At 34.3% G+C, this 24,007-nt stretch overlaps 3 protein-coding genes across 3 annotated transcripts; 2 read left to right on the top strand and 1 right to left on the bottom strand.

Annotated features, from left to right (window-relative positions):
• Nucleotides 1-8,472: 8,472 nt before the first annotated feature.
• LOC110785578 (delta(7)-sterol-C5(6)-desaturase) lies at nucleotides 8,473-10,088 on the top strand. The gene is made up of 3 exons (XM_021990042.2): nucleotides 8,473-8,744; nucleotides 8,876-9,181; nucleotides 9,385-10,088. The coding sequence occupies exons 1-3, from the start codon at nucleotides 8,540-8,542 to the stop codon at nucleotides 9,681-9,683; spliced, it is 810 nt and encodes a 269-aa protein (XP_021845734.1). The 5' UTR covers nucleotides 8,473-8,539; the 3' UTR covers nucleotides 9,684-10,088.
• Nucleotides 10,089-14,806: 4,718 nt separating this feature from the next.
• LOC110785568 (beta-amyrin 6-beta-monooxygenase) lies at nucleotides 14,807-18,551 on the bottom strand. The gene is made up of 3 exons (XM_021990030.2): nucleotides 17,365-18,551; nucleotides 16,226-16,413; nucleotides 14,807-15,254 (listed from the first exon to the last, which is right to left on the bottom strand). Exons 1-3 carry the CDS (start codon nucleotides 18,299-18,301, stop codon nucleotides 14,952-14,954), a joined length of 1,428 nt encoding a protein of 475 aa, XP_021845722.2. The 5' UTR covers nucleotides 18,302-18,551; the 3' UTR covers nucleotides 14,807-14,951.
• Nucleotides 18,552-20,831: 2,280 nt separating this feature from the next.
• On the top strand, nucleotides 20,832-23,674 carry LOC110785558 (cytochrome P450 CYP72A219). The gene is made up of 5 exons (XM_021990019.2): nucleotides 20,832-21,220; nucleotides 21,305-21,519; nucleotides 21,620-21,891; nucleotides 22,461-22,851; nucleotides 23,085-23,674. Exons 1-5 carry the CDS (start codon nucleotides 20,941-20,943, stop codon nucleotides 23,508-23,510), a joined length of 1,584 nt encoding a protein of 527 aa, XP_021845711.1. The 5' UTR covers nucleotides 20,832-20,940; the 3' UTR covers nucleotides 23,511-23,674.
• Nucleotides 23,675-24,007: the final 333 nt, after the last annotated feature.

Genomic DNA, 24,007 nt, shown 5'->3' with positions numbered 1-24,007 from the left:
AGGTTCGTGTGCTAGCAGTGGAGTGTGTGGTCGACTTGTGGCATCAACGGATGGGGCATCCGTCGGAAAAAGTGTTGCAGTTACTTCCTCATGTGAGTCATAAGATTAGGAAGAATAAAACAATTTGTGATGTATGTCCGCGGGCGAGACAATGTAGGGAGAGTTTTCCGGTTAGTGTTAGTCGTGCTAGTCGCACATTTGAATTGGTCCATCTTGATTTATGGGGACCCTACAAGACTCCCTCGTCTTGTGGGGCAAAGTATTTTTTTACCATTGTTGACGATTATTCTAGAGGTGTGTGGATTTATTTACTGAATAATAAAATGGAAGTTGCATCGACATTTCTTAATTTTGTTGCCATGATTAAGTGTCAGTTTAATAGATCCCTTCGAGTAGTACGCAGTGATAATGGTACTGAATTCAATTGCTTACAAAATTATTTTCGTCAACATGGGATTCTGTTTGAGTCGTCGTGTGTTGGGACGCCTCAACAAAATGGGAGAGTCGAGAGAAAACACCAACATATTTTGAATGTTGGGAGGGCGTTACGTTTTCAAGGAAATCTTCCAATAAAATTTTGGGGGGAATGTATTTTGGCCGCCTGTTACTTGATAAACCGTACACCTACCCCGATCCTTGACAATAAAACACCTTATGAGATGTTGTTTGGTAAACCACCATCGTATGTGCCTATCCGCGTGTTTGGGTGTCTGTGTTATGCATATAATCTCCGGTGTAAAGGGGATAAATTTGAGTCTCGGAGTCGCCGATGTGTGTTTTTGGGTTATCCGTTTGGCAGGAAGGGATGGCAACTTTATGATCTAGAGACACATGAGTTCTTCGTCTCACGGGATGTCAAGTTTCATGAAGGGACGTTTCCTTTTGTAGATGAATCGGATGTGTTGCCACCGGTGCATGATGGTCATGGGGGGCTTGACCATTGGAGTTTGGATGAGAGTGGGACTACGGGTCCTGAGACCGTGTCGTCGCCTGCATGTGATACTGCTGGGGTGTCGCCGCCTACAGGTGATACTGAGGGAGTGTTGTCGCTTCCGGGAGCTGATGAGGGGGTGTCATTGACCAGTGGTGACGACAGGGGAGTGTCGTCGCCTGTGAGGGAGGAACAACAACATGAAACACCTAGTCGAGTGGATTCAGACGTCGTCTCCTCACAGACATGTGTAGAGGAGACGACGGGTAGTGACGAGAGTGAGACAAGGCAGTGTGTGGAGGATACGGAGTTAGGAAGGGGGAAGCGTGTGAAGTTTCCGTCGACAAAGCTGAAAGACTGTGTGATACATACAATACGGGAAAAATATAGTACTTCCGACAAAACACCTACGGCGTCATCACTCTCAGGTACTCCTTATCCTATCACATATTTTGTTAATTATGAGCGTTTTTCGTCAAAGCACAGGCATTATATAGCAGCATTGCAAGAAGGGCAAGTTCCTAAGAGTTTTAAACAAGCGATGCAGCATGAGGGGTGGCGTCAGGCAATGGCTGCTGAAATCGACGCGTTGGAGGAACAGGGGACATGGACGTTGGAAAATTTACCGGAAGGGAAGAAAGCACTGGGGAGTAAATGGGTGTATACTGAGAAGCGTGATGAGGATGGGAATTTATTGAGACTGAAGGCTCGATTGGTATGTTTAGGGAATCATCAGGAGGAAGGGTTGGATTATAATGAGACATTTGCTCCCGTCGCGAAGATGGCGACAGTTCGAACTTTCCTAGCTGTCGCAGCTGTCAAACAGTGGGACGTGCATCAGATGGACGTCCACAATGCGTTCTTGCACGGTGACTTGGAGGAAGAGATCTATATGAAGATTCCTCCTGGATTCCAGAAGAATCACTCTGACAAAGTGTGTCGAATGAGAAAGTCGTTGTATGGGTTGAAACAAGCACCTAGATGTTGGTTCCAGAAGTTGTCGACGGCATTGACGCACTATGGATTTCGACAGTCGCTGTCCGATTATTCGCTCTTTACTCTGTCTAAAGGTACGTTGCAGCTGAGTGTGCTCATTTATGTGGACGACATGATTATCGCGGGCAATAACAAGTTTGCGCTTGAGAGTTTTAAGGCATACTTGAAGGAGTGTTTTAAAATGAAAGACCTCGGGGCTCTGAAGTACTTCCTTGGGTTAGAGGTGGCACGAAGTAGTCAAGGGTTCTATGTATGTCAGAGAAAATATGCCCTCGACATCATCTCAGAGGCCGGATTGTTGGGAGCAAAGCCTGTGGACTTTCCCATGGAACAGAATCATAGGTTGGCATTGGCAGACGGGCCAGACCTGTCGGACGGTGAGCAGTATAGGCGTCTGATCGGACGTCTGGTTTATTTGGCTGTCACGCGACCAGACGTTGCCTACTCTGTACATGTCCTATCTCAATTTATGCAAGCACCAAAGGAGGCACATTGGGAAGCAGCTTTGCGAGTAGTGAGATATTTGAAGAAGTGTCCGGGCCAAGGTATACTACTTCGGTCGGACAGTGCGTTGCAGTTGGAGGGGTGGTGCGACTCGGATTGGGCAGGGTGTCCAATGACGCGTCGGTCGGTGACTGGATGGTTTGTGTCACTTGGTATGTCGCCAGTTTCTTGGAAGACCAAGAAACAGCATACTGTTTCTCGGTCGTCTGCTGAGGCAGAATATCGGTCGATGGCAGCTCTGACGTGTGAGTTGAAGTGGTTGAAACAACTACTACGCGACTTGGGGGTGACACACGACCAAGGCATGAGGATGTATTGCGACAGTCAGTCTGCGTTGCATATTGCACAGAATCCGGTGTTCCATGAAAGGACAAAACACATCGAGTCAGATTGTCATTTCATTCGAGATGCAATCAAGGAAGGGATCATCAGTCCGTCGTACGTGTCGACGAAGGTTCAGTTAGCAGATATCTTCACCAAAGCGTTGGGGAAGGCGCAATTTGAGTTTTTTTTGAACAAGATGGGCATTCGAGATCTACATGCTCCACCTTGAGGGGGGATGTTAAGATATGTTAAGATATTAGATATTATTCTGTGAATATTCTGTAGAGTCCTAACTATGGTGAGTTACCTAATGTGTACCTAGGGTTTAGGTAACTGAGTTGTACTATATATACGTATGTTATTAATGAGAATGATACGAGATTACACAATATTTGACAATTTTTTTTATTAAAATAAAAAAATTCATCATTTAAAAATATATATAACTTTTATCTATATAAATGTAACTTTTAAACATATTACATTAACTTTAACTTTGGTGTACAATATTTATCGTACACCCTATGTAAATAAGAATTTGTGTAGATTTAAATTTATTTGTAGAAATCATGTGTCTTTTACCAATGAATTGTTTTGTTATAAAATACTTTGTATATAAAAAAGGTACCTGTCCTCGAACCAAAAATGTTGTTATCATGGTGGAGAAATTATTATCTTTTATTATTTGTAAATTAACTAATGACCTCTCATAGTTTTTAGAATTTTATGTATTTTCCTAATTATTAGTTTCTTCTTCTTATTATTATTATTGTAATCAATATTAGACATGCTAGTCCCACCATTTGATACAAATTTGAGCAACAAATAATAACCTCTCACACTTTATCTACAGATACATCATGTAACAATGACGGAGATTTTTCTTTTAAGGCATTTATATCATGCCATGGTTTTTGTGATAATATTTCCGTTTTTATATCATCAACGGTCATAAATTATTTTGATAATGAAGTAGACTCATTTTGCCGTCACTCTGAGTGACTAACAAAGATTTTTCAGTGTGGTGGTTTGTGGCCGGTGGTGGCCGGTGGTGGCCGGTGGTGGCAGGTGAGGGCAGAAAGAAATTGAAGGAAAGTGATAGCTTAATCGAGGAATATTCCCTGTACTAATGAATCACATTGGTATCGAATAATTTATTAGTTCAACTAATTTTGTATGGAGTACGCGCGAGAATTTACTAGTTAAAATCAATACATAGGATTTAAAAACCAAAATCTACAAAACAAATAAACAATTATCGTCCATCCACAACCCAGTTTATTGCACCCATTGCTTGTTTTTTTTTTTTTTTTTGGGTCGAAAGAGTTACTTAATTCATTACTTTAGCAAAAAATTTACAAGGCATCATAGTTTCAGATAGTTTCCACTCTTAATCAGTATCACTCTTGTTAGTTTAGTGATGATTTGGGCTGAACTTGGTAGGGAGAACCTCGTATTTAATCCCCCACAATAACAATTGGGAGTGAACTGGAACCTATTCACCCATAACTCGCCCCGAATCCGAATTAACCTAAGGGTGAACCGGGTGGTAAAAAAAAAACAAAAACAAAAAAAACCTAGCTAGTTTATTGCTACGTGACTTTCCCATACAAGTTTACCTCTTCAACTGCCACGATGGCCAGCCTATCAGAAAATTGAGTGAGTTTTTTATAACTTGGATGAATGACAGATGAATGATGAATGATGAATGATGAATTAATATTACTCCATTATTACACATAATCAATCAATCTCTCATGGATGCAATATGGCCTACATCATACTAATTCCTCACAAAAACAACTCTATCTCTCAATTCTCAAAAGTAATTTCTTATATCACAAAATCAATATAATCATGAGCATTGAATGGGTATTTCGAGTCAATCCCTTCAAGTCATACTGATTAAGGCAAACAAGTTCAGCAGTTTATCTTAACAAACACCACTCAAGAACTAAATACAAAGCTCGTTCGTATAACGGGACAAAAGATTAGTTAATTGGTTTTATTATATATAGCCTAAGAGTATTTAATGGTTAGTTAATATGGAGTATCATTGTTGCTTGGTATGCCACATTAGTTTTTCAAGCAATAATATTTCTAGCTACAATATGTTTCAATTGTTAGCAAGTTGTTTGAGATAATTTTAACTTTTTTTTTTTTTTTTTTGTTATATTCATATGTTTATGTTCCAAATAATTTGAAGAAAAAAAATTATTCTTGTTTACAAACTAATTTACTTGGCAGAGTTAATTTGTTTTGGCTAGCTAATTCAACAAAAAATGCATCAATTGGCTACTTGTTTAATTTTTTTGAAAATTACAAGTAAATCTCTAAATGCAATCATATATCCAAGGCTCACTCTAATTGTAGGTTCCTAAAATACATACAAGTATATTTTACAACAAGAAATTGTACATAAGTATGATGCAACATGTACTCTCTCTTTATGTTTATACTATATCCGTTTCAAATGATTTTTACACTTTCCGTTTAATTTTATTCTATTTCATAATGTTTTATACGCTTTGTTTTATTCTATTTTTGGACATGAAAATTACTACCTTACCCTTATTACCCCCACAATATATATATTTATAATTTTTCACTTACTTTCTCTTACTTGATTCATTTTTTTTCTTACACCCACTCACATTTTTACATATCTCTCTTACTTTATCAATATTTTGTTATGTCAACCAACTTTTCTACTTTTATCTTAATATTTGTGCAAATAGTAACCGTAAGTATCTCTATGAAACTAGCATATACGAAGTATTTTTCTTAAAATTTTATTTTTTTTCAAACAAAATACTACATTTTCAGCTTTTACAACTTATACTTTTTGTTTCACTCCCTTTTTACTTACCTAAGAGCTTGTTCGGCGGTAGCGTTTGAGGTAGCGGGTCGCGTTTTGACTTGGACAAAACGCTACTTGTAAAATTTGTAAGTGTTTGGCGAGGTAGCGGTTAACGGTAGAGGTATCGGTTTAGGTAGCGGTTAACGGTAGAGGTAGCGGTTAGCGGTAGAGGTAGCGGTTGAATAGCTTTTATCAAACGTTAAAATTAGTAGCGTTTAAGGTAGCAGGTAGCTTTTGACAAATTTATATTAAAGTTTTAAATAATATTTCAGCTTTTATTTTATTTTATAATATCAACCGCGCGCTACTTTTATCAAACACTCATATTAGTTACCTGCTACTTTAACGGCTAACCGATACCCGCTACTATTCACCGCTATCCGCTACTCCAACCGCTAACTGCTACTCAGCCGTTAATCGCTACCCGCTACCGCTACTTTTTTTCCGAACAGGGAATAAGTTTACCAAATTGTTAGAACTCACTACTTAACTCATATTACGGGGAATTTCTAGCCCTGTTTTAAAATTGTTATTGGAAATGAATTTTTAGTCAACAAAATCCAAAATTAGGTTTGGATAAATTCAATTGCTGTTCATTTAAGAAGAATCCATCTCCGAGTCGACAAATTCTTATGTTTATTAATTATTCAAACAATTAGTGTTCATTTAAGGAGGGTCAAGCTACTAAAATGTTTTAGTTTTGATTTATACATATTACGTACATAGTTAAGGTTTATACGAAGATTGTACGTAGATATCATAAATTGAACAAATTATTAAAATCGATCGAATCCAAATTGGAATACTCTGTAATTAAGTATTTAAGTTCAAATTGCACTCATTTATTTATCGTAATTTATACTCCGTATTGATGTTAGGTTATACAAAGTAATACCTAATTTTAATTTTCATAAATACCAAAATCTTAACGTAGGATTCATATGTAAGATAGGGATTCCTTGTTATTTGGTTACATGCTTTTGGAAGGTACGTTGTTGAATTGAGAAAAACTTTCAGTTAATGACATTTTATGTAAATTATAATAAAGGAATTCTTGAGAACTTTGATGTCTACATATTCCCTACGTTTTATTTTAAAAAAAATTATGTGTACCCAAAGATATTTTTATGTCCATTAGTAATCTCTCACCTTTTCTCCTCGTATGTAAAGGGAAATGTGAGAGGGTGCACGGTGCACACGAGTTGTATATAACAACATGCACTAGTTTTTTTAATGTACAGTTACACTTTAATTTTTGTGGTCAACTTTATAAAATTTGACCGTAAATTTTCGCAATTATAATTATCAAAATATATGCTTGTGATATTGTTGAATACCTATCAATATGTATCTTCAAACTATCAAATACTTATAAAAAACAATAATAATTATATGTAATATTAAATATTACCGGTCAAATGTGTGCATTGAAAAATGTGAAAAACAAAGTGTAACCACGAAAAACGAAGAGAGTACAATATCGGTCCTTAGTTGATCGAAGAAATTGAACAAACGTTTATGAAAACAATATCAGAACTTGATCATCAACGCCCACTCGCTAGAAGTTCAAATAATTTAATTGAGTTACTACCTCAGTTTTAAAATTAACTTTACACTTTCCGTTTTATTTCATTTTATAATGCTCTTTACATTGTGTTCTATTCTATTTTTGGACATGAAAATTTACTACTTTATCTCTTTTGCCCCACAATTATTTACAATTTTTCACTCGCTTTCTCACTTTATTCATTTGTTTCTTAAACTTACCCATCTTTTTACACATTTCTCTTATTTTATCCATATTTTATTATATTCATCCATCTTTTTACACATTCTCCCTTTTATATTAATATTTATGCAAATAATAACGTTAAAGATCATTATGAAACGAAGGTAGCATGTCATAAGCAACATGTTGATAAATTTGGAAGAGTAGCGTAATAACCCCGACCCCTTGCTTTTGTTCTCTCTTCTTTTCCTCTACCGGATAGACTAATATTAGGGTTTTAAGCCGGGAATAGCCAAATTAAAAGAAATATCCTCTATAGGGCCCGTTCGCCTGTAAAACCCTAATATTAGTATATATCATAGAAATTAGACGATCTTAATATATTTTGACACAAAAATTTATTATATTACCCACTTTTCTCACAACATTTACGAATTACGACTTTTCACTCATTTTCCATTACTTTATTCATTTTTTTTCTTACACTGTACTCAACTACCTTTTTGCACATCTATCTTATTTTATCCATATTTTATTTTATTCACCCATATTTTTACACATCTATCTTAAATATGGTTGTGGGACGGGCCAGCCCGGGCACGAAAAAAGCACGGCCTGACACGAGTACGAAGTCGTGGGCCGTGCATGGACCGCATGTTTTTGGCAAAAGCACGACAAGGCACGGCCCGACACGACAACACACACTAAATTTAGTCAAATTAGGCTTAGACACGACGGTTTGACTCGACCCGGTACGTTGGGCCTGGAACCTATTTTGAAATTTTCGGCTCAACATGGCCTGACCTAATACAGAATGGGATTTGAGTGGGTCGGACTCGTGGGCTTGACCCGAAGCCTGACCCAACCCGGCCCACAACAATCTTTAATATATCTTACTTTATCCATATTTTATTTTACACACTCACCCTCTTTTATCTTGGAGTAAACAGTAAACCCGAGTAAAGTTAACATATGCACGTAAAAAAAACATAAAATTCAAAATAATGCACGTATGTATGTATGTATTGAGATTCAGAGGAAATATATAATATTCAGATAGTGTTGTTATTTTTATTTAACCTAATCTATCATTGTCATAAAGTATATTTAAATACAAGTACGTAATTATAGATTTGATATGTAGGTGATACACCAAAAAGCTAGGAGAGCCCATCTTCCTCACCATAACAACAAAATGAGTAGTGAGAAATACATGAAGCTTTTGGTGGAGGAGTCAACATGGTACAACGAGATGTTGTTGCCACAAATTGCGCGCGACGTACTTCCTCACTTTCTTCAGTCATGGCTTCGTAATTGCATTTGCGGTGTCTTTGTCTTTATAATTTCCACTCTTCTTCTTCGCTTCAACTATTGGAAATACCACTCCTCCTCTCCTAAAGGCATAATTTATCTTCTTTTTTTTAAAAAAATTTCGATCTATATTTTATTAAACTCGATATCCTTTTAACTTATTGGCTCGGGCTCTGAACTTAATTAATTAACACATTTAATTGTTTGTTTGATTTAACAGAGAATGTGGCAACAAGAAAAGAGATGATAAAGCAGATAAAAGAATCAATGGAATTAATGCCCTCAGGTGCCCTATTTCTAACGGTGACGGAGTATCTTGCTGAAACAGGATGGACAAGATGTTATACAAGAATAAGTGATGTTGGTTTAGGAATCTACATCCTTTCAACTCTTGTTTATCTTGCCGTTATTGAAGTTTGGACTTACTGGATTCATCGATATATGCATGAAATAAGACCAATCTACAAGCATATTCATTCTCGTCACCATTCTTATAACAAGGAGAGTAGCCTTTCCCCTTTCGCGGGTAAGTCACCTCCTTCACCTCACTTAATTAGCTGGTAAATGGTAAATCCAAAGAAAAATTCCACTTCTTTAGCTGGTTAAAAGTTGATTTCCTTGGAAGAAGTAAAATTTTCATTGGATTTATCACCTCCCTAATTAACTCTTTGATTAATTAATCGATTATAATAAATAATCTAACAATTATATAAATATGTATAATAATAGGTTGGGCATTGCATCCTTTGGATGGAATATTAATGGAACTTCCACACGGAATAGCATTTCTGATGGTTCCTACTCATTTTTTTACACATTTAGCGCTCTATCTTACGGAAGCTATGTGGGGTGTTTTGGTACATGGAAAAGGTTTCAAGCTAAGATGGCCATTCATGGATGGTGAATTTCATACCATTCATCATACCGCTTGTCAAAATAATTATGGTAACTTCACAATTTGTATGGACAAATGGTTTGGAACCCTTCGCCCACCCAAGGAATCCATCCAGGTGAAGAAGGAAAACTGATCAAATTGCCTTGGATTAACAAGCTTCAAATTCAAATTCAACTATTTCATGTTCGTCATCCAAAACCTTAGCTACTTAATTTAGTTAATTATTGTGTTCTTAATTATCTTCCATAAAAATATGAATGTACCGATGTACGTACGTAATGTGTTACTATCTAGTCGTGATCAAATAAGTCACATCGTATATGTATTCGTGTGTACATGCATATGGCTATAATATGTGTGGTGGCCGAAGGGTGCTATATAGCTATATTATTGGTGTTTCATTCATGTAAGAATTAAAAATCAGTCTGTTGATTTTCTTCAACCGATCGATTGTGTATTTGTAAGAAACAAAGTATATACTTCCTACTATGTACTACGTACGTTTTTTAAATATCACATTATTTGGATTTTTACACTATTCTATATTGGTTATTTTTTGTGATTTATTAGTAAAATGTTATAGTCATGTGGTATCTTATTAGTTTGGTATTGATATAGTCATATATTTTATAAATTGAAATCAACTTTTAAATCTTTTACTTATATATAATTCGAGATATTTAGAGTCAAAAGTCATGTGTTAGAGAGCGTAAAGTCAATTGTGATTCAATATTTAAAAAGGAAGAAGTATATTTTTTTTCATTTATTAAGGAAAATTCTATTTTAAGGCTATGTTTGGCAACACTAGCTGATATTCAGCTGAATCTGATAAGGTAATTGAAACTGACACTACAAGAATTTGTATCTTTAACGACAACCTAATTACGACGGGTCAAAAATCTCGTCGCAAAAGCCTTTTGCGACGGGGCAAACAACCAAATAATGACGGAAATAACCGTCGCAAATGTCTTTTACGACGGGTTTACGACGGATTTATGACGGGATTTCTATTAACGACGGCCCCCTTTTATGACGGGTTCGCGACAGGAAATCCCATCGTTAATCAACGATTATTGGCCTTTCGCGACGGGATTTTCCGTCGTTAATAGTACAATTTTTTGTAGTGTGATAAGGTAATACCTGAAACTGATAAGGTGCTGAAACTGATAAGCTAGCTATTTATATTGCCTGTTTGGTAGAACTAGTTTTTTTTAAAGTAACTGAAATTTTAGTAGTTTTTTTTGACATTTGATATATTTTGACATCCATAATTATTTTCTTTGTAATAATAATTACAAATAAAATAATTGCACGGATTATAATTTTTTATAATAATAGTTGATATTTACCGATCTACCATCTACGAGTCACTAAATAAATCAAAAAATCTTTATATCTGGCTTTTTTATAACTACAAAAAAAAAATTGAAGTAGAACTTATAAGTTATAACTAATACCAGTACTACTACTCCATCGTAATTCACCGTCAATTATATCATGGGTTATGCTGCAATGCTTGAGATTGCCGCCTTCCAATCTCCAAATTTTATCATTCACTGCAACAAACTTGTGATAAAACTTTTCCTTTTTGAGAACATGAGATGAGATTTATGGGTAATTGGGTATTAATCCTTCTTCTAAATCATAACTTTTACGGAGCTTCTTTAAAGCTTCTTCTCATTCAACAAAGGCTCATCATACTCCGCCATTAACGGTTTAATCTTCTTCTTCAACAATAAAACAAAAAATATATAAAAAAAAAAGAAAAATAAATCACAATGAAAGTCGAGCTCATGAAAGTCAAAGAAATGAGTACAAAAATTATGTATGATACATTGGAAGCATGTCGGTAATTGGGAAATAATCGTATGAAACATTACCAAACTCAATTTTCCGGAAGATAATTTTTGAGAGAATAAAAACCCAAAAAATTTCTGCTACCTGATTTCTAAACGTTAATAGGAACAACGTTTCAATTTCAGTCACTTTTACCACCTTAAATCTTATTTCAGCCCCATGCCAAACGCTCCTAATTATTTAAGTCAACTTAAATTATTAGCACCTACTCATTTAAGGTGACTGAAATTGATTGCCAAACAGACCCTAAGAATACAACATTTGATCAGTCTGCATGAAGCGGATTAACTAATTAAGATCATTTGCCACCCATCCGCTTTTATTGGGTTGTGTGACCGGTTAACGGAAATTTATCAAATTGAATTTATCCATAAACCTCTTGCCTTTCACCTCCAACCTCTAACCTCCAAACCATCATTTTTTCCTAATCTTCACAAATCTTTCTAATTCCAAATCTCGGTAGTTCATGAACAAAAGAATTCTGAGTTTATGAAAAACATTCACAAATCTTTAAAAATAGCATGATTTTTTTTATTATTAATTGGAATGTAAAGTGTAAAACAGGACAAATGATTTTAGGATAAAATAAACCCCTTCCACAAAATCTCTCTCACCCTGTAGCTAACTTACCAGCAATGCTAATTGTGCTTGATATTCATACCTACAATCTAGGCATGCATCACGCAAGGATTCATGGCAGAAGCTTGTGCTCTCCACAAAGGACTTCAAGAAGTGAAAAAACTCAACATCAAGCATCTTTACATTGAAGGAAACAATTTGATGGTCATCAATGCAGTAAAATGAACTTGGAATATCCCGTGGAAGCTCCATTTTGTCATTCAAGATATTCTCAAATTTTTCGACACTTGGAATATTAAGCACGTCTACAAAGAAATTAATCGAGCAGCAAATTTGATAGCAAATATTGGTCATTAGCTAACGTGTATTGAATCTTGTAATAGTCCCCAGTTAATTTCCGTTTTAAATAGTGATTACTTAGGAGAATTTCTTGTACGGAAGGGCTCCTAATGTACTATTCTCCTTGCCTTTTCAAAAGAAAAAAAAAATTACATGTATTTGTTATTTTTTTGTGAAATCTTTGTTATGGTAGGAATACCTAGGAGCTAACCCCTAGCGGCAATCAACCTCTCGATCTGTTGTCGATACCAAACTCGAACACGCAATCCACATAAAATTTCAATGTACACCGCCAAAATCTTCACCCTCAATCTTCGTTTTCATCGAGCCCTGATCTCTCATCATCCACATATTTCCGCACCCCAAAAAAAATATCCTTCAAATCCATGGTCTTTATATTTAGCCCATGGTTATATTTGAGCTTTCCAAACACACCCATTATACCAAGTCATAACTCATCCTAGCATTAATAAAACAACAAAAGGATATTTGCAAAAAAAAAAAGGAAATATTGAAAAAAAAACTCAAATTAATGGATGTAAAGAGGGGATAACATGTGGCATCTAATCAACGTACTATGGGTTAGGTTTCTAAATATTATACTTACTCATTTTCATAAATATTGCACCATCTTGATTTTCACATTATTTACACTAGATCTTCGTTCATTTTTTGTGATTTATATATAAGAAAAATTGTGGTCATGTGAGATCTTATTAGATTCGTATCGATATATGTTTTCCAAATATAAATTTTTTATAATGTTTAGTTATACGTAATTCGAGATATAAAGCTTAAAGTATGCGTTAGAAAGTTTAAAATCAACCATGATACAATATTTAAAGAACAGGGAAAATATATGATTTACAACTAATTTGCTATAGTGTTAGCTTATTCAGGTCACCGGGTGTCAAATGATCGATGACAGATGACACGTCAGTTTTTTTTCTTCTTTTATATGGGGGTGTTGAAAGACCCCCCTTGGAAATCTTAATTATCTGATTTTTTTTAAGGCAAATTTGTCAAAAACTAAAAAAATGTTGTAATAAACTACCTTATAAAAAATTTATGTTGTAAGATACTACCTTTTCCCAAATTACGAACGTTTGATTGAAATTTCGGGATTGACTTTACCATATATATGTCACGTGCCATTTAATTACGTCTTTCCCGTTAGATGTCGCGTAATATGCACCTAGTAAAGTCAACGTCGTAATTTTGAATTAATGCTCATAATATGGCCAAAGGTAGTATCTTACAACATAAAATTTTTATAAGGTAGTTTATTACAACATTTTTTTTATAAGGTAGTTTTTCGCAAAAATTATATTTTATAAGGTAGTTTTTGACAAATTTACCTTTTTTTAATAAAAGAAATGTATGTGTTGATATATGATCTCTCTATCTCCGGAATACTCCCTCCGTCACTTAATACTTGCACCGCTTTTTTTTCGGGCCGCCCCTTAATACTTGCACCGCTTCTATAAATGGAAATTTATACCAATATTATATTATTTTTCACACTTACTTATTAACCCCACCTACACCCATATTCCCTACAAAAAACATTTAAAAATTCACACCTCCACTCACCACTCTCCACCTCTTACACATTTCCCACTAACTATATTAAAAAAAAACCCACTATCAACTAACACCCATTAAATTAATAAGTCAATTCAAATGTCTAAGACTCCGCACCGGTCAAACCGGTGCGAGTATTAAGGGACGGAGGGAGTAAACCAATAGATAAACAAAAGAAAGAGAAAAAAAAGGAAAATAAGTATAATAAAAGAAAAGAAAAGGTACAAGCTTCTCAAGGAAGTCAGAGGCTCAAAGCTAAGCTTCTCGTAGAATCTAGCTCAAACACGATATCGACAACACTAAACCACTGAAGCGAGACAAATCACCGGCATAGCCACTTGGGCAGAAGAGGTGTGGGGCTGGCCGACGAAACTACATAGACAGAGCGATAACCACCATGACGGAGGAAGTTCCCTTATTTCAGATCAAAATTCATGGAACAAAGAGAATGAGAATGAAAATAAAGATATTTGCTAGATAAATCATCCAAATACTCTCTCCGTCCCAGAATTATAGTACTGTTTTTCAAATCGAGCGTCCCAAAATTATAGTATTGTTTCTAATTTTGGCTATTAAGGTGTCTATTTTATCATGTACTATATTAATTAAAAATACATTGAAAACTCCACCCATGTACTATATCCACTTTTCTATGTACTATATTCTTTTTTCCATGTATTTTATTCCACTTTTTCATCCAACCAAATCATCATTTGTACTTTATTCTACTTTTCCATGTACTATATTCCATTTTTCTCAAAACCCGTGTTTTTTGTCAAACGGAACTATAAATATGGGACGGATGGAGTAACAATAATTTCCGAGAATCATTTTCTGTACGTAGTAATTGACAAAATAGGAAGACTTTATAAGAAATTTAATTTAAATGTAAACTAATTCTAATAATAACGTCACAGCAGGCCATTTATTTGAATTTGGAAAAATGAAAATATACATTGTGTACACAAGATTATTTATTTAACTTGAAACAAATAACATTATGACATAGTAGTATATACTAGTAATTAATGAAAAATATACATTAATTAATTTTCTGAAGATGGATTGGGAGACCTTGAAGAGGAGTTGGAATAGGGGTATAAATGATTTCTTCCATAGGATTCACTCTCGAGAATTTGAAACGGGTGACTAAGTTATGTAGAAAAACGAGTATCTCAATTCTTGCGTATTCTTTGCCACCACACATAAAAGGCCCTCCACCGAAGGGTACGTATGCGTAGGGTGGTAATGGATTATTGTTTCCTTCAAATCTTGATGGCTCAAACTTTTCTGGATCTGGGAAATACTTTGGGTCCTTGTGAGTTGAGTATACATTCCACGCAACCTAACAAATATTCATCCAACGTAATTAACTTACTTTATATAATTAAGAACAAACCAATAATAAGGACAGTCAAAAGGATTAATCCGAATAATTCTCGACCATCTAGCTGTTCAGTGAGAATTCTACCCATTTTGTGTTATTTGTAATGATTCGGATTTCTTTAATGCCTAATGTCTACTACCTCCGTTTTAAAATGATCTTTACACTTTTTATTTTAGTCTGTTTCATAGGTGATTTTGGACATGATATTGTATCATCTTACCCTTTTTACCCCATAAAATTTACGTCTTAATTTCCACTCACTTTTCTTATTGTACTCTTTTTTTTTCTTTACACCCGCATACCTTTTACACTCTCACTTGTTTTATACCCATTCACATTCTTAGGAAAATTTATGTTTTACCACCTAAAAAAAAAAATCTGAATTTGTGTTTTACCACCTAAAATTCTCAAAATTTTATTTTATTACCTAAAATTATAAATAAAAATTCATTTTACCACCTTTTAACGGCAAAGTTAACGACAACGTTCGTGAAGTCCACAAATTAAGCTTCTCTTTACCCAAATTATGTGATTATCTTTTTTAGTCCTTCTCATCCAATTTTTCACCTTTTTATTTACTATTCTTAAATTCTCACCACCCATTTTTGCACTTCAAATCTTCAAATTAATTAAATTACAAACTTATATTATACAACATGATTAAAACATTGTGGAATTTCTATAAGGGATATGCTATACTAGCCGTTGAAGTGGGTTCAATAGCGATTTCGTTAACTTTACTATTAAAAGGTGGTTAAATGATTATTTTTAACTTTTTTTAGGTGGTAAAATAAAAATTTGAGAGTTTTAGATGGTAAAATACAAATTTGAATTTTTTTATAGGTGGTAAATCACAAAAAATATGCTAATAGTAATTGTAAAAATCATTATGAAATAGAGGTAGTATTTAACAGAACATGCATGCATACCTTCCAACCCTTTGGGACTCTGAAGCCAGCATAAGTGAAGTCATTGAGGACTTCCCTGAAACTTCCCAAGGCAGGTGGTCGTAGTCTCATAGATTCACATGCCACATTCCATGAATACTTCATTTTCTGAATATCTTTCCAGTTTAGTAACTCTCCATCCTTTTTTGATCTAGCAATCTCCAAATGCTCTACCAACCAAATATACATTCCAACATCAACAATACAAATACACAATTAACTAACTTTAAGTTATGTACCAAAATACTCCAAATCATCGCTAATCTAATTTACGTGGGCTTAAAATTTTTGCACAAACTCGGGGTATTTTGGTGGGTCGGACTATTCTAGATCAGCTCTATAAAAAAATATGGAATATACAGAGTTAAAGATAGCGACTTACTCCCTCCGTCCCGGAATACTTGACCTGTTTTCCTTATCGGGCCGTCTCTTAATACTTGACTTGTTTCTAAAAATGGAAATATTCTAACAATATTATATTATTTCTTACTCCACCCCTATTAACCCACCTACCCCCTACTCCATACAAAAAATAATTAATAATTCAACCCATACTCTCCCCCAACCCCACCTCTTAACCCACCTCCCACTAACTACATTAAAATAATACCCCACTATCAACTACTACCTATTAAATTAAATAAGTCAATTCAAGTCCCTTAAACTCTGTGCTGGTCAAACCGGGTCGAGTATTCCGAGACGGAGGGAGTATATAAGATAATAGGGAGTGGTACCAAAAGCTCTTTTTTCTATAAATTTTGTTACTGGCCTAACATCATGTAGTCCTCTGTTGTACATTGGGGGGTCCTTGACCTCACTTGGGAAAAAAAATTAGTTATATTCACATTAATTTTATTTTAAAAATAAAATTTTAATTAAATTTTCATCAATTTTTAAACAGTGACATCTCTATCTATAATTTGTAGATCCGCTAATGATGATGTACTAGTTAAATTACTACCCTCGATCTGACAAGATATAAGTTGTGAAAACAAGATATTCAATTTCATGCATGTGAACAAATAAAAGCTTTAAATTAAAAAAACGTAACGTATAGTGTGATTTGTGTATAGAAAATTACTAACGGTGAAAAATGTAGATGAAAATCAAGAGTAAATTACCTTGTAAAACCTTGTGGTAGACGTGAGGATGATCAGCAAGGTAATATACTATAAACGTGATAGCAGTGCTTATAGTATAAAAGCTTGCAAACAAGAGACTATTAATAATCCCAGCAATCACCTTCTCATCAATTTCATGAGAAGCTGTGATAAGAACTCGAGTCAATAAATCTTGAAAACCACCACCAATACCATCGTCGTTATTTTTAGATCCGCCTTTATTAATTAACTCTAATTGCCTTTCTTTAATTATACTTATGATCTTCTTCTGAACAGTTTCTTGCCTCTTCTTAGCTGAGTAGAAAGGCAAACTTACCGACTCCGACATCGTCCCTTCATGGAGATCAAAGAAGGGTTTAGCAAGTTCCTTCACTTGTTCCTCGTTACTATACTTGATAAACAAGCAACAAGTTAGCATGAAAGTGAAATGTTTTGTTAATGGTTGGACCTTAACTTGTTGAAAAGGACACCAAAATGTTTCGAAATGGTGTCGAGCTTTTGTATCCATGATGGGTACGAAGTGTTGTAAGGATTCCATTTTAAGGAACTTGTGGAGTTGTTCGTGTAATAATTTTGACGAGGTTGAGTTCTTGTCATCGTCTTTTACGGAAAGAGCTGAGGCTAGAGAAGGTGGCATCCAAAACTGGAATAATTTCGTGTCGTTCGAGTAGAGGAATTTGTGACCTGAATGGCCGCATAAAATGGCTACTTTCTCACCAAGTACTGAAGTTTTAAAGATTTCTTTCGAGTATTTCGCCATTCTATCACGCATGAAAGCTTCTGGTTTTGATATGTATTCAATGGTTTCGCCGTATAATGGCCAGCCATATTTCCCTGGAGGAAGGTTTAGTTTTGAGCTTTTTTTGGTTTTGAAAAAGATTATGGAAATTATGGTGAGAATCAAACTTGAAAAGATCACAACAAAAGTTGAATCCATTATGGAAAATTATAATTGTAAATGTATTTTTAGTTTAAAAAACTAGAAGCAGGGAATGAGGACATGTTAGTTTGGGACATTCTTTGAGTGTTAATCTTGGTAACCATGGCAGCAAATACGATTTGGGATGTCAGGCTGAAAAGGAAAAACAAAATTAAAAACACAAGACTAAAGAGAAAGAACAAACTCATACTCTTACTTTTTGATACTTTTTATCAACTGATTGATATATTTGATCACTCGAATAAATCGTCTACATTATATAAGAATTTTTATAGTCGAATCAATCGTGGATACTAGCTAGCTAGCATAGTTGGTAAAATTTTAAGGGATCAGATCATCAGATGAGATGATATTCAAGGGTTGAGATCGAATATATATCAGTTTTCTAACGTTTTATTATATTTAACTACTCTTATATGCACGTGTGATTAATAAGGAATATATATGAAATATTTTCTTTTGGTGACATTGTCACAAAGCACAACAAAAAAATATGGCGGATAATTGAAAATCCTGGAAAAAGGGGCAAAAATTACTCCGTAAATGTTCAAATAATTTATTGTTTCACAATTAAAAGCAATCTGCTACTTTTTATTTTGCCGAACATATATTACAGTTTCATCGCAGTATTTTAATGGGTGCCAAGTTGATTTTTCACATTAAAATGCAGGAACTTTTTAAATCATTGAAGGGGACTATATTATGCGTACTACGAAATATTATTTAGGTTGAACATTAAAGATATACAGACTACGTACATGTACCAATTAAACTCTAACATGTAAGATTTAGTTGTCGCAACTTGTGATCTTTATCATCACATTTTTTTTTAAAGAGATTAAAGTATGTTTCAATCACTTCTTTATTTTCCACTAAACAAACCAGACCATATTAGTTTTTGATAATGTACATAGCGCCTATATTTGTTGATAAATGTACACCACTACTTTTATTAGAATATATAAAACATAAAAATCAATCATACTTTTATTGGAAGAAAAGAAGATATTTCTGATGGATCAGTGATTGGTGGTACAATTTTAGAGATTTATACTCCTTCTGTATTTATTTAAGAGATATACATGTCTTTTCCGGTCGTATTTATTTAAGATATTCACTTGCCATTTTTAATAACTTATCAACTCCACCATCTAATTAAATAATATATCTACACCCACCCCCACCCCCCAACTCCCTAAAATGACATGGTCCCCACTTGTTTTTCTTATTAAAATATCTACTTAACCCTACTTGTTTTATTACTTTATTTCATTCAATTCTTTTTCTTAATACGCGTGCCCGGCCAAGTGTATCTGCTAAATAAATACGAAGAGAGTATTTTTTAAGAAATGGATATTATTTTAGTTAACCGGACAATAGGTCGTTAAGTCGTTACAGTCATGTAGATAATGACACATATACCAAGAACAAGGGAAAGAAATTCTAAAATATGCTTTTATTTATACTCCCTTGAATTGACTTATTTAATTTAATAGATAGTAGTTGATAGTGGAGTATTATTTTAATGAGTTAGTGGGAGGTGGGTTAAGAGGTGGGGTTGGGGGAGAGTAAGGGTTGAATTTTTAATTATTTTTTGTATGGAGTAGGGGTAGGTGGGTTAATAGGGGTGGAGTGAGAAATAATATAATATTGTTAGAATAATACATCTAATGTACCCTATGACCCACCATCTTATTAAACAAATAATTTCATAAATCCACCCCACCTCCCACCCCAAAATGACATGGTCCCCACTTGTTTAATTATTAAAATATCTACCCAACATCACTTGCTTTATTATTTTATTTCTTTCAATTATTTTTCTTAATATCCGTGCCGGTCCAAGTGTATCTCTTAAATAAATACGGATGGAGCACCAAAACAATCTTTTTATTTAATTAAGTTGGTATGGGTATCAGTTTATGAGTTAACTAGTTTAGTCGATAAAGTTTTAAGGGAAATTTGTTAAAAAAGACCTTTTATAACCCAAATTTTGCGAGAAAGGACCTTATATAAGTTTTTTTGCGAAAACACACCTTAATGTAAATTTTTTTGCGAGAAAGGACCTTATATAATTTATTTTTTTGTGAAATCACACCTTAATGTAATTTTTTTTTGCGAAAGACAACCAAAAGAAAATTTCCGACATTGACTGAGCTTTTTCGGCCATTGACTTGCACGTAAGAAGCACATGTGACTTTATTTTGCTAATCACACCCAATTTTCCTCCAAAATTCAAGCTTTAAAACCTAAAGTTGAAAAAAAAAATCGAAATAAAATCAAGTTTGAAAATTCAAGACTCGGGAAAATCAATGTCTTTAGCCAACGTAAGCCACACGTGCTGCTCACGTGCAAGTCAATGGCCGGAAAAGCTCAGTCAATGCCGGAAACTTACCTTAGGTCCTTTCTCGCAAAAAAAAAAACTTTAAGGTGTGTTTTCACAAAAAAAATTATATAAGGTCCTTTTTCGCAAAATTTGAGTTATAAAAGGTGCTTTTTTGCAAATTTGCCAAGTTTTAAATGTGATATTCGTACAATATTACCGTATGTTGCTGAGGTGATATATATCTCTCTCATAGTAACATAGTATTAGGCTATTAGGTATCTTCTTCCTAAAGAGAAACTAATTAACAAGAATGGAGAAGGCACCCAATAACCTAATTGTTGGTTTGATCACAACGATTATAGTGTTAGTAATTTTATGGAAGGTGGTGAACGGGGTCTGGTTAAGGCCTAAGAAGATGGAGAAGTTGTTGAGAAGACAAGGTTTTAAAGGTAATCCTTACAAATTCATTGTTGGAGATGTCAAGGATATTATCAAACAAACAAAAGCCGCATTACAAAAACCAATTAGTTTGGATGATGATCATCTGCCTCGAATCGTCTGCTTTATCCATGATATTATCCAAAAGCATGGTAATTAATTACTTATTTATTACTTTGAAACATATTTATATATACATATATATATATATTAATGTGTATATTAATGCGTTGTAGGAAAACATTGTATTGCATGGATGGGGCCGACTCCATGGTTGATCATCACAGATGCAGAGAAGATAAAGGATGTGTTGACCAAGTATGAAGATTTTCAAAAACCAAATCATCCGTTTACCCAATTACTCATGGTCGGGTTGTTTGGGCTTGAAGGTGGAACATGGGTTAAACATAGAAGAATAATCAACCCTGCATTTCATATGGACAAGTTGAAGGTAACAACACATGCAAGTTTAATTTGTTCATTTCTTGAATATATTATATAATTTTACATATATTTTTTTAATTTGGTTATGTTTGAAATGATGATGGAAGAGTATGTTCCATTCAATACAAGAGAGTTGTAGCTTGATGACGAGTTCATGGGAAGAGATAGTATCGAAAGATGGTTCTGGTTCTGGTTCTGGTTCTGGTTCAAGTGAGATAGACGTATGGCCTTACCTTGAAAGTTTAACAGGTGATATTATTTCTAGAGTAGCCTTTGGCAGTAGTTATGAAAAAGGGAGAAAAATATGTGCTTTGCAAACTGAACAAGTCAATTTATCAATTGCTGGTCCGCAACCATCAAATTACATCCCCGGATGGAGGTATTATTATTATTATTAGGATAAATTATTTTTTACCACCTAAAAAAATTGAAAATTTGTTTTTTACCACCTGAAAAACTAAAACTTGTATTTTACCATCTAAAAAAATTTAAAAATTGTTTTTTACCACCTGAAAAATGGAAAAATAGATGAAATGTTATGTAGGGGTCACAATGACGGTAATACTTCTAATATGTTCTATTCTTCCACGATTTCATGTATTTAACTCTATTTTCTTCTCCCACTTCCTTATTTTCCATTAATTTACATAATTTTTCACCACCATTAATTTACAAAATTGACAAAATTTAATGGAAGTAAAGAGCGAATGGTGAAAGAGTTAAAGAAAATCACACAAGGAATGCATAAAATTGGAGGAAAATTGAATAAGGTAGCCATACATAAAGGTTTCATCTATTTTTTCGTTTTTTAGGTGGTAAAAAACAAGTTTTAATAATTTTTTAGGTGGTAAAAAACAATTTTTCGATTTTTATAGATGGTAAAAAACAATTTGTCCTTGTTATTATTATTATTATTATTATTATTATTTATATTCATTCTTGTGATAGATTTTTGCCTACAAAGAAGAATCGGCGAGTGAAAGAAATATGTAAAGAAATAGAAGAATCATTGACAGGAATAATAGATTCAAGGAAAAAAGAAATGGAGGCAGGGGTAGGCACCAAAGATGATCTTTTGGGCATACTACTCGAATCCAATATGAAAGAAATCAAAGAAAATGGAAATGAAAAGGGAAAAGGCTTAACTACCAAAGAGGTAGTTGATGAATGCAAGATTTTCTACTTAGCCGGATCAGAGACAACTTCAACTCTTATAGTTTGGGCACTCGTTTTGATGAGCAAACATCCAATTTGGCAAAACCGCGCTAGGGATGAGGTTTTGCAAGTTTTTGGGAAGGATGGAGTGCCAACTTTCCAAGGACTAACCCATCTCAAAACAGTAAAGCCTTATTCTCTTCACCTGATCTGGTCTGATTTTTCTAGTTTCTGTTATGATATGCTCTGAATATCTTCTTTGAGTGTTTTTCTGTTCTGTTCTGTTCTGGTCTGATCTAATAAGCAATAAGAAATAACGTCAAGAGATCAAAGTACGACTTGGATTAATATTAGTAGATCGGATATTTAGGACATTTTAAAGTTAAATTATTTTGACTTGATTATATTAATTTGCAGGTAACAATGATTTTAAATGAAACTCTACGACTGTATACACCAGCATATATGTTGTTACGCAAAGTCTACAAGGACACAAAGTTACGGGACATGATGATTCCGGCGGGAACAGAAATACTTCTGCCATTATGTGTGGTTCATCAAGATGTAAAATTATGGGGTGAAGATGCAAAAGAATTCAATCCAGAAAGATTTGCTCAAGGTGTTTCAAATGCAACCAAAGGACAACCTATATACTTCCCCTTTAGTACGGGTCCGCGCTTTTGCATTGGCCAAAACTTGTCCATGTTGGAAGCTAAATTGACATTGGCTATGATTTTACAACGCTTCTCTTTCACTGTCTCCCCGACTTATACTCATGCACCTTTTGGTACTTTAACCGTTAGGCCTCAACATGGAGCCAACTTAATTTTAACCAAACTCTAGCTAGTAAGTACGGACTCTACTGCCCAAAAAAAAAAAAAAAAAAAAAGTACGGACTCTAGTATAAGTTTACGTATAATGTATGTATACATGTATTGATACAATATATCCTTCCATATCATTGTACATGTACTAGCTTGGAATTAATAAACCATCTTCCTACTAAAGTTGTATGTCGTAGTTAACATCTCTGGTCCTTTTTTAGGAATTGGGGTTGGCTACTTGGCTCAAGTGACGAGTTCTCCCTTCTTCCCTAGCATTAATTCCTACCCCCAAACATTTGCTTGGGTTTTAAGTAGGGAGAAGGGTATAAGGCATGTAATGGGCCTCTAGGTGGGGGCCCTGTGCAAGGGCAGACTAGAGGATTTCTCCTTACCTGTAAAAAATAAAAAAAAATAAAAAAAAACTCTAGTCCCTTTTACTTAGTACTATATCATAACCATCTCCTTCCCAACTCTCTGTGTACTTATCATTCACCAAGTTTCTAATTCATAAACCTC

Source organism: Spinacia oleracea, chromosome 2 (assembly GCF_020520425.1).
Source record: "Spinacia oleracea cultivar Varoflay chromosome 2, BTI_SOV_V1, whole genome shotgun sequence".
Lineage (NCBI taxonomy): Eukaryota > Viridiplantae > Streptophyta > Magnoliopsida > Caryophyllales > Amaranthaceae > Spinacia > Spinacia oleracea.
The sequence above is the reverse complement of the archived record's forward strand: the minus strand, read 5'-3'. Positions and strand labels throughout refer to the sequence as shown.

Excerpts from the sequence above, each read along its gene's own strand:
- LOC110785568 (XM_021990030.2), bottom strand. The coding sequence starts at position 18,301 with ATGGATTCAACTTTTGTTGTGATCTTTTCAAGTTTGATTCTCACCATA. Across the intron at positions 16,414-17,364 it reads CTACCACAAGGTTTTACAAG|AGCATTTGGAGATTGCTAGA; the intron begins GTAATTTACTCT and ends TTTGGTTGGTAG. Across the intron at positions 15,255-16,225 it reads GAGTCCCAAAGGGTTGGAAG|GTTGCGTGGAATGTATACTC; the intron begins GTATGCATGCAT and ends AATATTTGTTAG.
- LOC110785578 (XM_021990042.2), top strand. The coding sequence starts at position 8,540 with ATGAGTAGTGAGAAATACATGAAGCTTTTGGTGGAGGAGTCAACATGG. Across the intron at positions 8,745-8,875 it reads CCACTCCTCCTCTCCTAAAG|AGAATGTGGCAACAAGAAAA; the intron begins GCATAATTTATC and ends TTGATTTAACAG. Across the intron at positions 9,182-9,384 it reads TAGCCTTTCCCCTTTCGCGG|GTTGGGCATTGCATCCTTTG; the intron begins GTAAGTCACCTC and ends GTATAATAATAG.
- LOC110785558 (XM_021990019.2), top strand. The coding sequence starts at position 20,941 with ATGGAGAAGGCACCCAATAACCTAATTGTTGGTTTGATCACAACGATT. Across the intron at positions 21,221-21,304 it reads TGATATTATCCAAAAGCATG|GAAAACATTGTATTGCATGG; the intron begins GTAATTAATTAC and ends AATGCGTTGTAG. Across the intron at positions 22,852-23,084 it reads GACTAACCCATCTCAAAACA|GTAACAATGATTTTAAATGA; the intron begins GTAAAGCCTTAT and ends ATTAATTTGCAG.